Genomic DNA, 16,895 nt, shown 5'->3' on the forward strand with positions numbered 1-16,895 from the left:
ATTCTCTTAAGAATAAAACCAATTTGCTCTAAATGCATGCGCAGATTAGTTAGCGTTCGTGTCTTCTATACATTAGGTGGAGGATACATTGCATACACGCAAACACACAAATGTTGAGTAGTTTTCCTTATGGTAGAACCCAACAGGTAAGAGGCATGCGTTCTAGCATCGTAAGTGTTGTATACTATGTTTCCACGCGGTTTTTTATGTCATGTAATGTCAGGTACTAAGTAGTGCCACTTGTCCCTCTTTAGTGCAAAAGTTAAATGTACATTTTAGAATTACCCACATGTCAGTTCAACCAATATATACGGCCGCGCGGTGAACAAGCATTTCATCCTTGGCAACCAAAAAATTCTGGTTTAATCGCCATAATACGGCATAATGGCGACTACATTTCTCTGTGTTGACGATCAATAACAGTTATTTTGTCACACATTATGTCCTTCTAGAAAATCATATTGAAAGATCTTTGTTTCTAAAACATTCAACATAAGAAAAGAAGTCAATCCGTCCTTTTGCTTTGCTGTATTGATTCTCTCATATCAGAACACTTCTAAATGGCTGACCATGTTTGAAATTGCCCTATAATGCATTGCAAACCCTTGATCATTGACCACGTCATATTGGCCTAAGGATTGTTCTCGGATCCTTCGTACTAGTATTTGATTCAAAAGAAACTTTGTTGAGTAGAAACCCTTCAAAAAGCACTTACTATTAAATTTTATCATAGATCCTATTAAACTGCTCTATTTTCCTTGGTACCCTGATGCACTTTTTCCTTCTGCAGCTTTCAGTTTATTGGCCCCTTTCCTAAAAAAAATTGGCCCCTAAAAAAGATCTTCAGGGGCCACTTTGGCCCTCAAGTAAAATTTTCTGGCTGAAACACTGCGAATGATGGTCATTTGGGGTATACTGATACCTTGACACATAACCTGTTTGCCTAAATTGTTATATAAAGCAAAGAAATTTAACATTTGACACCAGCACTGGGGATTAAACATTACTCCACCCAGGTTTCTGTCACAACTTCCTTGTATTACCTGACATTTCTGGTTTTCTGCTGCTTTCAACCACAGCAAGTGATTCTTCTTCTGTCTTTGCACCATTACTACTTGTGCTGGTCTCTGGCTGACTAGAATCAACTGAGGGCTCACAGGAATCTAAATATTTTATTTACATTTACAGTGAGAACACCATCAACTATCGATCATGTACATAATAAGCCATTTCTGAGTTGTCTTTTGCCTCTGTGTCAAAACAAGTATTCGTGCGAAACCAGTAATATGGAAATGTGTTCCCCCTACAGGTTTGTTTTCATGCAAAATCATACTCATTTTCATATAAAATGTTTTGAATGAGGACTCGTTTTGAAAGAGAGGTACAAGGCCCGGGGGGGGGGGGAGGATGAGGGGGGGAGGGGGGTTACTCCCTGATATGGGCTACATAGGTATGTGCGGCCCCAAAGGGTATGGTTTTTCAGCCGTTTTGGTCATAAATAGGGTATTAATTTTAGCTGATTTTGACCATTTTTTCATCATTATCGAAAGGAAAATCAACAAAAGTCCTTCACAAATTATGTTTACTGTAATTTAACATTGGTCTGAAGTAGGGAACTAATTATAATGCAGGCCTGAAACAGGGTTTTGATTTCAGGGTCAGGTCATAAATAGTGTTTCAAATTTTTGGTCAGGTCATAAATACGGTAGGGAATATCGCAGATTTTGGTCGTAAATAGGGTAGGGGTTTTGGGAAGAGGGCCGCACACCCCCACCAAATTTTTCTGGGAGTACCCCTCCCCCCCCCCCCCCCCGGGTAAAAGGTAACTCGGAAATGACCTATCATCATGTGGTTATGCATTAAGAAAATGTACCACCTCTTCTTGTAAGTGAATTTAAGTGTCCTTTACAAGTGGGTGATACTGCTGGATTTTTGCTGTCAAATGGCTCAGTTTATAATGCAGGGTGATGGCTTTAGGAGCTAAGAAAGTCATGCACAATAGCATTTGATTTCATCATACAACATATCAAAGCACACAACACTGCACTCTCCTTGTTGAAAATCACAATGGAATGTTTACTGGCCTGGTTTTTCTTCTGTTGATGACATGGACTGCTTTTCAGCACTTGATGAGCTTGTTGGAAGCTGAACACTGGTTTCAACTTGACATGTTTTTGGGTCATCCACTCCTACAAGTACATGAATAACCAAATAACAAGTGTGCTAATGAGCTCTACACTTAAATAAGAAACAGTGGGTTTTGTTGGTTAACCTGATCTGGGAACAAAACTTCCCATGGGGACAATTAAGTGTTCTGTTAGGCTCCACAGCTTTAAATGAATTTATTTTGAACGGCCAAAATTTTCGATTTGTGACAGGACAACTTCTATTAATCAATGGCTCCACAGTTCATACATTATAAATCATGGTACATTCCTATCTTGTACTCCATAAACAACAAGGTGAACTGACCAAATTCTGTGTATTTTGCCTAGAACCATGGAACTGTTCAAGCATTTATAAGAACATCAAACTGAGTATTTTTTCCCCCAAGTAATTTCTGAAGACTAGCACTTCTGCAATTTTCTAATAACTGTCTTCTGAACTCTCCTCCCCCAATTAAAACAAAAAATATAGAAAAGAAAACTTTTGCTGTAAGATAAGATCTCAATGGCAACTAAATGTGGTTTAAGATCTATTCTAGGGATATCCTGATTGCACAAATACAAAGCAGGACTTTTTTTTACCACCTGTTGTCAAGAATAACAAAGGTCCAAGAAAACTGTCTACCGTATTTACCCGTGTATTAGTCGATCCCGTGTATAAGTCGACCCCCAATATTTGAGGCCAAAAACTAGATTTTCTTAATTTCCAGGTAAGAATTTCTTGGAAAACTTATCTTGTATTTCTTAAAATTATCTTTCAGCTACCACAGATATGTAAACAAATCACAGCATGTTTCAATGCGCAGTTTTAAAGCTTATTATGGCACGTATACGAGCGTTTTACCCAGTTTAGCAACACATGTGCATGCAGACTTTTCGATGATAATTTTTGTAAAATGCTCACAAAAATCAAACGAAAGGATTTCAAACAAGCCTTTTTAAGTGCGAAGAGATTAAAAGTGGCTTTATAAGACAGGCAAAACACCAAAGAAGCTCACGACTTTCAGAACGACGCCATAAACAAAGTGCAAAGCGTGTGTTGGGAACTTGGTAGTCAAGCCTTGAAATCGGTCAAGTACTGGTACAGAAGTCCTCGCACTCGTATCCTGCCAGGTTACCAAGCAGAGAAGTTCCAAGCGCGAAAGATATTTTCTCCGAGCGGCTTTACTACAGCTTTATTTAAAGGAAAAATATTGGTTCTTTATGACAAAATTGAGCCAGTGAGTGTCTACAAGATCCAGGTTAAAATTTAACGAATAAATGTTGATGCATTTTAACTTGAAGCTCTGATATGGAGAGACAGATCGCTAAGCGAACGTACGTTGTAAACTGTGCTGCCGCTTATCACATGTTTGTTAACATTGAAAGACAATTATTATGCTAATTATTTGACTGGCGCTTGGATCTCAAGTTTTGACCCATGTATAAGTCGAGGGCGAATTTTTGGACTGATTTTTAGGTCTTGAAAGGTCGACTTATACATGGGAAAATACGGTAGTTGTCAACACCTAAGTTATATTCACACAATCCCTTTTAGTATTTTCCTATAGACAGTTTCACCTGAGATGATAACTTCATTGCAAGACAAGAACATGTCCACAAGGATCACATTTTTAACCCCTTTCTGCATGAAACTTCAACACTCATAACTACTGACCTGGTGGAAGCAAATTCTCCTCTACACTTGGTGCCTCAGCCTCTACCCCTGGGGGCAACAGCTCATCCTCTTTTCCAGTCTCCATTGGTGACATTTCTTCCCCAGGGGGAGCAGGCTCAGGTTCTGAGTCAGATTCTGACTCACTTTCACTTTCATCGTCATCCATAGCATCATAATAATAAGGTTCACGATGACGTCGTTTACGCTTCTTTTTTTGCTCATCCTCCTGAAGGGAAAGTCCACCAGTGTTAACATACATGATACCCTAACCACACCAGATGTAGTCAGACACATCATTACTTTTAGGCCTTTTTTGTCAAGGCTGTTTTTAAGCCCACTGAAGAGGAAGCCAATAATGTTGCTACTTGTAGTGTCCAGTATGTTCAATTTGACTGTTTTATTATTATGGGATATATTGTAGCAAGCATGTGGTCTGGAGATGTTAAATTATTAAAACATGTTGTTATGAACCAAGATGTTTAGTATATTAGGACGAAGACACCACATTTGGCGACGAGAATAGGATATTTAACTCGCCGAATGGCTGCTGAAGTGGAAATGAGTTTAAATGGTGGACAAACCTCGCACAGATGGCCATATGATTGAGCAGATTACCTGGATTGCCGGTGTTCGACGCTGTTGGTGAACCAGCTACACTTGCACAATGATGGTTCACTTGGAAAGAAGAATTTGAGCTCTATGTTACTGCCTCTGGAATCAGCGACCCTACTACTAGAGCGCTACTACTTCACCTCACTGGGCCCAAAGTCTGAGATGTTTTCAATAATTCAATTCCTGCCAAATCGGTCATTTTGAAGTGTGTTGTCACTCCAAGCAGAATAAAGGATGAGACTCTAGCCGCAGTTCAAGTCGTGGTCGTGGTAGACTACGAGTAGTCCCTCTTTCGCTTAGTCCATCATGTGTGACGCAAAAGAAAAGCGCGAAAAAAAAAACTGTGCAAAATCCTGGGGGTTAGGAGCACGCGAAAGGAGGGACTACCACCTAAGCCAGGGAGTTTGAGTTATGCATTGCTCTCACAACTCAAAAATATGATTGGCTTATTTTAGGAGCGTTGACAACGTGTTGTCAACAGTCGAGATACGTGTGACGTCTTGCAGGAATGTTTTGGAACCGGAGCAAATCTAAGTGGTACCTGAGAGCAAATCGAAGCGTTGGAATCGCGCTTTGCAAGCCATGATGTTCTTGTGAATCTGCCAACAGGCCTTGGAAAGATTTAAATGTATCCAGTGTTTTGTTTGGCAAAACATTCCGCCTCCAACCTGACTGTGAGCGTGTTAGTGATTTTGCCGCTCAACAGCATTGTCCAAGTCAGCGAATATGAATTCATTGAGCTTGGCCTTTCTGCCGTTCATTTGAAAGATTGAACAGGACTTTCACTTGAAACCGGACATTCACCTAAAACTTTCCACTGCTATTGGCAAACATTTCACCGCAGTTGGATGATCTCCTATGTCAAATACATAATGTAAATTCTCGGTTGAAACTCTGCATGTAAAATTTTTGTAATAACTTTTAGATCTACACTTACAGACGCAGCGAAAATTGTTACAAGATGCCTCATTTGCCATCTTTCTTTTTAAACTTCTTTGGCATACACTGAACGAAGATATACTTCTCACAGCATATGTTTTTGCCTCGCTACTTGAAGGGTAGAGTAGAGCAATTTTATTCAGGATATCTCCCAAGGTTATTGACAACAGGCGATAATAAGAGGATGTCAAGATGAGAAATCCTACACCAAAAAATCACTCCGCCGTGAAAGGTCAAACTCTGTGGCTTAGGTCGTAGTCCTACCTTTCGCGTGCTCCTCACCCCCAGGATTTCGCGGCCATTTTTTTCTTGCGGTTTTCTTTCACATCACACAAGACAGACTAAGCGAAAGAGGGACTACTCATAGTCTATGGTCGTGGAAGCTCACGAACAAAACCCAGTCGTAGAAGAGGAAGAAATTCAAAGGAACCACATGATGTACACAAGGTGACCGGCGACACAAGTGCCAAGAACTGTGTAGGCAGTGATGATTTTTACTTGTTCAACGCCGGGAGCACTGATGGACAGAACACTTTGGAACTTACGATTGAAGATAGGTGTGTAGAAGTTTTTATAGACTCTGGTGCTAGTTGTAATTTAATGTCAGAGGAAATGTTTAATTTTGTAACAGGGGTAATGTTAGATTGTTGGAGTGTAATAAGAGAGTTTATGCTTATGCTTCTGTAGAACCACTTCAGCTTAAAGGGAAGTATAGTTTTAATGTGTAGGTACCACAGACCCACAAATCCCTGTATACTGAGTTTTATGTAATGTGCGGTAAGGCAGCAACGCTACTAGGCTGCAAAGCCTCTGAGTTGCTGGGCGTGTTAAGGGTCGGCATGTCCATTAACAGCTGTGATTTTAAATCTGATGACATGGAAAACCTTGCAAACCAAATTGACAGAAAGACCCTACTAAAGACCAAATTCCTGAAAGTATTTCAAGGTCTTGGCTGCAAGCTCAAAGGGTATTAGCTAAAACTCCACAATGATGAGAATGTTCAACCAGTTGCTCAGTCAGTACGAAGAATTCCCTATAGTAGAAGAGCTTAAGTCACTGAGAAGCTAGAGGAATTGCTCAAATTTGGTGTAATTGAAAAGGTGGAGAAACCCACCAGCTGGGTGAATCCCTTAGTTGTAGTTGAGAAGCCTAATGGTGACATTAGAATATGTCTTGACATGAAGCAAGCAAATCAGGCCATTGAACAGGAGAAACACCCAGTTCCAACAGTTGAAAAGACACTTCAAGAGGTCTCCTGAAGATGGCCTTCCACCAAATTGAGTGACATCCAGACTCTAAGGACGTTACATTTGCTGCCCCTGATGGTTTATACAGGTACAAGCGCTTACTCTTTGGCATGAACGTGGCCATGGAAAAATTCCAACAAATCGTGTGGCAAGTAATTAAAGGCTGCCCAGGTGCATACAACCTCCATGATGACCTGCGAGTCATTGGGGCAGACGACAAAGAGCACAATGAGAACTTAGATAGGGTCATGTGCAAGCTGGAGGAATCTGGCCTCACCCTGAACTATGATAAGTGTGACATTGGTGTTAGCAGCATGGTTTACACGGGTGATGTACTCTTTGGTCAAGGACTGAAAGCCTCCAGTGAGCAAGTGAAAGCTATCGTTGAAGCACCAATGCCCCAGAACCAGTCTGAAGTAAGAAGCTTCCTCAGGTCAGTTCAATTTTGTGCGAAGTTCATCTCAAACTTCACAACCATATCAAGGGACCTAACCAGCAAAGATGTTAAGTGGCAGCGGCACAAAAGAGAGGAAAGCCTTTCAAGAAATCAAAGACCTGCTAACTAGAGCACCACAGACAAGGTGCCACAACATGCCTCACAACCAATGTCTCTCCTGTTGGAGTTGGAGCAATCCTGGAGCAGAAACAAGAAGACAGGACCTACCGGCCAATATATTACGCTAGCCGGAAGTTTAGCAAAGTTGACGCAAGGTACTCCCAATTTAAAAGAGAAGCTCTAGCTGTCAGATGGGCTCGGAAGAAGTTTTACCTGTACCTATATGGAAATAAATTCGAGGTCTGCACTGACCACAAGCCACTAGTGACAGTACTCAGTGAAAAGTCCAAACCTCCATCTGCCTGGATAGAAAGGTGGCTGATGTACTTGCAGCAATTCCAATACACGTTGACACACATACCAGGCAAAGATTGTGCAGCAGACATCCTCAGCCACCTGCCTGTTGGTTCAACTCAAGATGAGGACACCCGAGATACTGAAGATTTTGCATACAGCATGGCAAGTGCAGCGGTGCCAGCCACTTTACTGCCAAAGCAAGTTGAGACTGCCACAGCAAATGAGCCAACCTTACAGATAGTGCACAAAGCTGTGTTGACCGGTGACTGGGCCCACTTGTCAGTCACCATCTACAAAGCGCTAAAAGAAGAACTGTGGGTAGTATGACAAGTAGTGATGAGAGGAACTCGTATTGTGATGCCTCAGGGCCTTTGGAAACAAACCGTCATGTTGGCATACGAAGGCCACCAGGGCATGGTCCATACTAAAGCCAGGTTGTGAGAGAAAGTGTGATGGCCCCAAATGGCCAAACAGGTGGAGGATGCCATATGTCCGTGCCATCCCTGTCAGCTTGTAGGACCAAGACCGAAACCAGAACCTGTGAGGTCAAGCAGTTGGCCTGATGGGTCATGGCAGGAGATCTCAGTTGCTCTTCTTGAGATCTCAAATGGTGAACACCTCTTGGCGGTTGTCGACTATTACTCTTGCTGACTAGAGGCCATTCTCCTGAAGAAGATGGATGCTCAACACGTGAAAAGGAGTATGGAAGCTATTTTCAGGACACATGGATTACCAGAAGCTCTTCGCAGTGGCAATGGACCACCATTCGCATCAAAGGAATTTGAGGGCTTCCTAGAGTACCTGGGGATAAGCCACAAGAAGGGCGTAACCTATTGGCCACAGAGCAACAGAGAAGTGGAACGTGGCAATGAAACAATTCTGACAGTGAGAATTGCTTACCTTGAAGGGAAAGATTGGAGAAAAGCATTTCAGAACTTTCTCTTCCAGTAAAGAGTTACCCCACATACTGTAAGCTTCAAACTAATTACAGCCACACTGCATCAAGATCAGCACACAATGTAGAAGTTGCATTCTACTGATTGCTTCAATATTTAAAGAGAAATTAGTAACAACATTTTTGCTTTCCTATCTTTATTTGCTTTGTGACAATATCTGAGCACTAAGCAAATAGATCATAAAAGGGTTCCTGATTATTTATTATTTTGCATTGCCTAGCACATGACCTATATCTTCTCTGAATGGAAGTTTTGTTTCTTATAAGAAAAATAGTAATACAGGGCTCGAAATTAACTTTTTCGTTCGGGAGCCAGCTGGCGACTAACAGAAAAATTTTGGTCGCCAACTTATTTTATATAATTATAACTTACACAAGAACACGATTTTATACGTTACTTTGCATGCAAGAAAAGTCACAATTGAAGAGCGAAAACAATTAAAAACAACACAAGTAACACTTAGTTATAAAGCTACTGTTGTTCTCAGGTGATATGTCTCTGGTCTGAAGGTGATGGTTGTCTCCATAGTCATTTTAAACGAAGCGAAGCATAAAACGTTTTAAGTCCGTGGTTTTCATTGTCAGACAAACACGGGTCCTTGCGTATTTTCCCTTTGCTACTTCTTCGAAATGCCGTTCTTTATTTTCGACTTGCTTTCCTCGCCGCCTTTCGCTGCCAACAAACAACGCCATGCTTGAATCTTCATTCCAGCACATAAAAACTCACGTGTATTCCTTCAACTGATTGGTATCTGCTGCCATTTTCGCGGCAAATGAAAAGCACATGGTGTTGAAGTGCGCCTGCGATCCCAGTTTCGGAAGAAGCCGCTGAAACAATATGGCGCGCAGTGAACGCAGTATCGACGTGTCGAAATACATTCAATTTTTTCGATTATCTTGTAATATTCAGACATTGTTTTACCGGGGACGGAAAGGTGAGTTGTATACTAGCTACCATATCCGATTGATTTCCTAAAATAAAGATTGAAAAATAAAGTTGTGTCGTGGTTTTCTTTAGTTATCGGACAAAACACGAGTCGCCAGCTGGCGACCAGTTCTGAAAATTTAGTCGCCAGTGTTCAATTTTTGGTCGCATTGGTGACCTGTGAGTCGCAATTTCGAGCCGTGTAATAATTGCTTGTTATAAATACACAAGAAAACCACACAAACATTTGGCAGTAAATGGGACTAAAGTTGTTGGACACTCCCTGGGATAAAACTGGGTGGAAGCATTACACCCTGCAAAGTGAAGGTAAAGTGTGACCTGTAGCTAAGTCCATAACAACTCACCTTTTTAGTAGCTTGGTGTTGGGCAGATTGATCCTTGTTTGGTTGGGATGTCTGTGGTAGTTGTTGTTGATTCTGTGAATATTTGTTAGAGTATTGGTCTTGTTGTTGTTTCTGTTGAGCATCATAGTTACCATAGTACTACAAGAAATACCAGATGTATGTCAATGAATGCATGGAATAAATCTCAATAAATAATAATATCAACAGTGAACAGTTTGGACAGTTGTGATGTTATGAATCCACTGTTTCCCTGCAGGAACAAAATCCAGTTTTTTAAGGACGGTGCATACTAAATACAAAAGTTTTTGCGCCAGGTAAGGACCTTGCGGAAAAAGTAGATCTTTGCAAGGCCTATCGGAATCCAAAAAGAAAAAAGAGGGTAGCCACACATTTTTTCAAGATAATTAGCCTTGAAACTCAACAAAAATGCTGACATCAGCGTTTTTCTGAAAATAGGAGAGGATATTTCTTCTCAGCTTTCTTTAGAATTCGCCTTTACAAACAGAAAAGCAAACACATTTACAAAGATCTGAAAACTACATGGTAAATGGTAACATAAAAACCATTTTTGGTATGTTTTTAACAACAAAATCATTGCAACAGCACTTTTAGTGTCTCTGATAGCGTTCCTCTGTTTCAGCTAAAATACAGTCTAAATATCTTTTGCTCACAACCAGAAACTAATCACCTGCTGAATAGGCTTGCCACTTTCATTTCATAACATAAAATGTAGGGGTAACCATGTGTTTTTTAAAGTTATTGATCCTTTTTTAAACTTTTTATGATGCCTGTTACATTTTTTCCTGTCACCTCCCCAGTAAGTAAAACATTTGCGTATCTCGCACTTGTTTTGCGCGCACACTACGCCATCTGCAGGTACATGTTTACAGTTGGATTTCAGTATAATTTTCGACAGATAACAGCTAGTTTTTCAGCTGGAAGAAGTTAACAGTTAGTGGTTAGCGATATGCTGCTGTTCTGGTGCTCCTGGTTTAAGTACAGGTTCATTAAACTTGATTTGGTCACAATAGGAAAATTTTGCTGTCAATTTAGTTGCATACTTGGTAGCTTAGTTGATTGCATCATGTCAACCCAGCGTGCGCGTGGCGCTTTAACCATGCCTTGCGTGACGCGCAGAACGTGTGCGCACTAACAAAAGTAGGCACCGTCCTTAAGTCATAAATCTGGAGTTTTCTTTTCATTTTAAGGTGGGGGGAGGGGAGGGAGGGTTTGGCACCATTCAGGGCATGCTTTGAGAAGATCACTTTGTAAAAGAGTTTGGTGAATTTTATAGCTGAGAAGGAAGGATGTTGTCTAAACTCTACACTGTTTGTTCAGGCTGGTGAAGTGTTTTCAAGAATAATTTTTTCTTTAATCCAGAATTTTTATGAAGTGTGAAGGATTTTTGCCAGATCCCAACTGTGCAGGGTCATAATGTCAATGCCAACATAAAAACATGGAAAAGTTGACAACCTGAATCACGTCTACCATCAAAGTTTTGGAATTTGAAGTAACATATCAAACATGAGAGACAGTGTTTCATTGGGATATCCAAACACCAAGATGAGAGTAAAAAAAATTAATATGACGTGCAGCAGAGTATTTTTAATGAAATTTGAGGTGTTTGGATAGCTGATGAAACACTGTCTTGAGTGTTTGATGTAATATATCAAACAAAAAAGACCGTGTTTGACCACATTTCCAAACACTGAGAAGAGAGTTGAAAATAGGACATGCAGCAGAGTGTTTTTGACAAACTTCAAGGTGTTTGGAAATGTGGTCAAACACTGTCCTGAGTGTTTGATATATCTTCTCAACTGAAACCAAAACTTAGGAGAAAAAGGAGAAATTAAATCGTAAAAATCTATACTAATTATGACCATATATCCAAACACTGTCATGGTCATGGTTTCCTTTGTTTAAACTTGCTGAATTATTAATGAGTTTGAGAAATTATATCTTCTCAATCAAAAAAAAAAAAATAAATAAAAAATAAGGAGGATAAACAGAGACGTTAAATCGTCAAAATCTATGCTCATTAAGACCGGGTGTCCCAACCCAAATGTATAAATGAAAATTTTATGTTCCAAAAATTCCTAGTCGGGGAGATTACATATATCTCATCAACCTGCGTGAGAGCCATACTGGGAGTTTTTTCAGCACCCTGTCACAAAAACTGGGTCACCTATAGCCAAATATAAAACCAAAACCTGAGCTTTGCACTTGTTTCATGTCAACGGCTCAACAGCTGTCTCAAAGTGTTGTTAAGCTGTTTTAATATTTGTTGTAATTTAGGTGATTGTGTCAACTGGATAAGAGGGAACACAGTCTGTACCTGTTGCTGGTAATAGAGCTGTTGTTGGTGATAGTACTCTTGGGCCTGCTGCTGCAGTTTTTGTTGTTCAGGTGATGGATTAGCCACAGACATAACCTTCACACCTCCATTCTCTTTCTTTTTTGATGCTGCTTTTACTGATGCTGGTGGAGGGGCAGAAGGTAGAGGAACAGCTGATGGGGATACAGGGCCAGCCTCAGTAATGTTATCTGATAATAATAAAACATTCATTGATCCTAAATCAATATTTAACACAGCAGTAGTTTCTTGAACTTAAGGTGGGCAGGTTGGCAATGGTTTACAGGACTTGTACTTTCTTGGAAAATATTACTACCAGTTGTGAATGGATCCATGCACTTACTATACAGGGCTTCTAAAATTTTGCGTGGTTGCAGGGCTGCGAATTTCAAAGCAAATCTGTGAAATCCCGCAAAATTCACAAAAACATACAAAATATTGTGAAATTCGCTAGAAACCCCAACTACTTGTAAGTGTTGCCTTTCTAAAACTGGCAATTTTGCAGAAAAATTTGAGCAACTTGTTTGGACTATTGTACATGTTTGCTATTTGTTTGACCACAAGGTTCTTTTTAACATAGATCATCATTTGCTCTTTTAACAAGAGTGTGCTCAAGAAATACGCCAATGGCAAAGCTTTTTACATCATGGCCACTTCCCAGTTTTTTGCAGCATTAATCTTAGAACACCTAGTAGTTTTGGGATGTTGTCTACTTGCTGCAGTGATGAAGTTTCACAATAAATTTGCAAGTTTACGGCAAGTAAACAGCCCCAATAGCTAAGATAAGTTTCAAATATATTATTAATACTGACATGTATTTGGTAAGATTTCTGTTGCTGTTGTTATTGGATAGGCTAAAGCTCATCATTTTCCCAAAAAATAGCAAAATTGCCATCTTTTTTCATTAGAAACATTCATCAATCAGGGCAAAACCGCTTTCCAGCAAAATTTGCCCAGAAAATTCCCACAAAATCAGCCGCCTTTTACCAATTAGCCACATCTACTGATTTGACCCCCTGGTATTTCAAACTTGGTCTCTTTTCCCCTGAGAATGTGAAATAGTGCAGTTCAACTAAACAACATTTTGGCCAAAAGTAATTATTATTGTTTAGTTGTCCTGGGCACTTTTCCTCAATAAGAATGGCTGTTAAAGGCATAATTATATATACGAGATGTTACAAAGATGTTTCCAAGTTACCATTTTTGTTGTCCTTGCCAGTCTGGAGAGCTGCTGGTTCTGTTGACAAGTCAGTAGTCCCTTCCTTCTTCCCTTCAGCTGACAAATCTGTCATGTCATCAGCATGTGGAGACATCAAAGGGTTAGACGAAGACCGCCTTCGTTCAGGAGGGGGAGTGGGTGGACAGTCCAACACAGCCAAATCACTGTCTGTACCTCCTTCTAACTTGATAACAACTAATAGCAAGAAGATAATAGCATGAAATCACTACTTTCTGAGGAAGAGAACCCCAGATTCAGAATTAAGATCATGTGTATGTTTGTGTCAAACTCCTTTCACATGAATTTCAAGGTACTAGGATATTTTCCAATGGACGGCGTTGACAAAACCAGGATCGGGCTGGACTGGACTGGATTGGATCACGGATTGGATCACGGATTGGATCACGGATCGGATCAAGGAAAAAAATTCAAAATTCAAAATTCAAGATTCAAAATTCAAAATTCAAGATTCAAGATTCAAAATTCAAAATTTTGTTGAGCAAATTACACTATAGTGACTACTGTGAGCAGAACGTTTTATTTAATTCAGGTGTGATATTCCTTTATTCTTTTATAATATCAAGCCAACTGGGAGCTGGTCACAGATGAATTTTCTTTCAGGCTGTTGGGTTTTGATTGCGATGATCAATCATGTCTTCATATCTTTCTCCGCTGTTCAGATAAATGATATTTCGTGTATTTGCTTGCATCAAAGGTAAACTGCCATAAAATGAGTCAGCATGGTAATAATAGGACAAACGCATGAATTGAAACACAAAAACTAAAAACACAAAAAATTAAACACCTGATGATTTCAAACAATTTCTGTTTCTGAGACAAGTCTATACTTTTACAAGATGTGAGTTTGGAATACGATATTTCCTATTGGAATAAAACGAAACAAACCATTTGTATTTCAGGGAAATATAGCTGTTTTACAAAAAATTATAGGAATAACATCGATAGTGTGAATGATAACGCAATGTGAGAATAAACAACATTTTAGGAGTTACGTCACAATTTTTAGAGTCATTTTTAGGGTCGTAAAGAGTTGGCTTTATATGGAATAAAACCTTAAAATGATCGTGTTCTTGGATAGAAAGCACTTAAGTGGCAAGAAAAAAATCAAAGCGGAATGAGGATTGTTAAGGATGGCAAAGATTAACGAGGACTGCAAATGACAAACTTGAAAAACTAGGCTAGTTTTTTCAAGATGCGCAAATCATGACGTAGCTCCTTGAAAGCAAGTCATGTCCTTAAGCTTTTGTATATAAGCTTTCTCATTAACTGTAATGCTAACTGTAACGCTCACATCTGACACGAAAAAGTAGCTGAGAATTAGCTACTGATACTAACAATTTCAAAAACGAGAATGGGAGGTTCACGCAAGCTTCAAGCCAACTAACGTTCAAATATAATTACATCTGCCTGTTCATTAAAATTTAAATTTGTTGTAAATTAGGCGCTTATGTGGCTTCTTAAATGGCCTCTTGTCATTCTCTGTAATTAACATGTCATTGCGTCAAATTCGGGATTCTTATTTTTATTTAATATATTTTAGTTTTCCACTTTTATTTTTTATTTATTATTACCTTATAGACGATTCGATTTTTGTTGCTGTTTTTTTCTTTAAAAGGTTTTTTTTTTTCTGTGATCCGATCCGTGATCCGATCCGTGATCCGGTCTGTGACCTGATCCATGATCTGGTCCGTGATCCGGTCCGTGATCCGGTCCGTGATCCGATCCGTGATCTGGTCCAGTCTGGTCTGATCCTGCCAATGGATCTTTGTTGCTGTGACACAAAGTTGCTGGATAATTTTAGAAAAATGTTACAAAATTGTTGCAGATTTTTAAACATTTTTAAATGTTTACAGACTTACATGTAGTGAATACTATATAATGGTTCTTACTAGCCACTCAGCTGTGAGCTATTGGAAATCCCCAAATCTGATTGGTTCTCTCACTGTTTTCTATTCCCTGATAGACAATGATTGCACACCTGCTACTCTTGAAACTGAAAATTATTCTTTATTTCAAACTTAAGAGGCCCTGCACCTAAGAAACGACTGATGATTTCCGGCTAAAAAATAAAATCAGCCAATTTTTATCTCCCAAGTAGAGGTTACCGAATACTATTTAAAAATGAATTTCTTTTGTTTCAATTTTGCTTTAAACCAAAAATATCGAGCCGCAAACTTTTTCCGTCTGATAGCAACAAAATAAGGCCGAAAATAAGGCCCCGCAAAAAACTGTTCAGAAATTACTATTGCAACGCAAAATAATGAGAAAACTACACAGTGTTGAAGAAAAAGGCCTTTTAATGCAATATCATTTGATAAACATCAAAAAACTGCCAAAGTGATTAAACTAGTGAGAGAATCTCAGATAGTGCAGAGTGCAATTGATAGCTCTGATACAGTAGTCCCATAAGTACTCACCCCTGCTCGGTTCACTTCCGGTTTGTGTCTACCTTGGTAGTCTGCTACGGCTTTTCCCCTTTGCAGTGTGTATGTTTCAAGGTTGTATTTTCATTCAAGGTCCAAACATTACGCACAAATTAATTACTACTGGTGCTTTAAGTTGATTTTCGTTCATTTTAAATTCAACAATACGCTGAAGCAACAAATGTGACAATTTAGCTCTTCACGCCAACTTTGTAACTTGATACTTTTGTTTTCCTCACAAAGCCATGTAATATGAAACCCCTGTTTTCTCCAAAACATACGGAAGATGTCCTTGTTTTTTGGAGATAAATGAAAGAAAGTTAAATATGTGATGTAGTGATGAAGAAACGGAACAGAGACGATGTTTTACTAAAAATGCAAATTTTTACCGATGAACAAGAACTAATTTAATTATCAGATGGTCATGAAATACCACTTTCTTTTTCTGTTGCCACCTTTGTTGTTAACAATAAAACAATTCAAAATTAACACACAACGATATTGATGGCTGAGAAGCTTTTCAACGGAAAGTATTGAAGATAAACAGCGCTACTTGGCCGATATGAATGAGTCTCCTCAAAGACTGATTAAATTAATTTGAACTTTCATTAGGTGCCACGGCATCTGCAGCAATATTTGAGCATTTTCCTGGTTTCTTTTGTTACAAATTTACAATTTGCGGAGTATTAAAGCCACTAACTTGAGAACTTTTTGGTCTCTCTTACAGACACAATTAAGGCAAGAAATAAACAAGTCGCTAAGGAGAAGCAATATATTTGAACCCTGACAAGCACACTATTGTAGATTGAAAACAGCAGATGATATTTGTTGAACCGACCTGTTTGTAATTCTAAAAGCTACGCAGCCACAGTAACGTTTCACTTTTGCAATAAAAAGGGACAATTGGCGCTACGTGAAAAATAACTGCCGTCCTTGGTCACATGACACGATATATAAAATACTGCGTGTAAAGATAGTGTATAACACTAACAATGCTAGAACGCATGCGTCTTACATGTTGAGCTCTACCATAAGGAAAACCACTCAACATTTGTGCGTGATTCCGTATGCAATGTATCCTTCACCTAATACAGAAGCCACAAACCCTAACTAATCTACGCATGCGTTTAGGGCAAATTAGTTTTGTTCTAAGGAGAATGG

The 16,895-nt window shown here is 39.3% G+C and overlaps 1 protein-coding gene across 4 annotated transcripts in view; it reads right to left on the bottom strand.

Moving 5' to 3' along the window:
• LOC110063375 (serrate RNA effector molecule homolog) overlaps positions 1-16,895 on the bottom strand; it is a 73,667-nt gene that overhangs the window by 28,761 nt on the left and 28,011 nt on the right. For 3 of the 4 annotated variants that reach the window (XM_089270496.1, XM_089270495.1, XM_020770349.2), the window contains 6 exons: positions 13,270-13,485; positions 12,054-12,262; positions 9,719-9,856; positions 3,823-4,048; positions 2,085-2,189; positions 1,044-1,163 (listed from right to left, as the gene is read on the bottom strand). In XM_089270496.1, coding sequence (XP_089126622.1) covers positions 1,044-1,163; positions 2,085-2,189; positions 3,823-4,048; positions 9,719-9,856; positions 12,054-12,262; positions 13,270-13,485 — 1,014 coding nt within the window. The remainder of the gene's footprint in view (positions 1-1,043; positions 1,164-2,084; positions 2,190-3,822; positions 4,049-9,718; positions 9,857-12,053; positions 12,263-13,269; positions 13,486-16,895) is intronic. The other variant, XM_089270497.1, reaches the window with a different exon arrangement.

This window comes from Orbicella faveolata, unplaced genomic scaffold (genome assembly GCF_042242905.1).
Source record: "Orbicella faveolata isolate gen_17 unplaced genomic scaffold, um_ofav_v1 contig_34, whole genome shotgun sequence".
NCBI lineage: Eukaryota > Metazoa > Cnidaria > Anthozoa > Scleractinia > Merulinidae > Orbicella > Orbicella faveolata.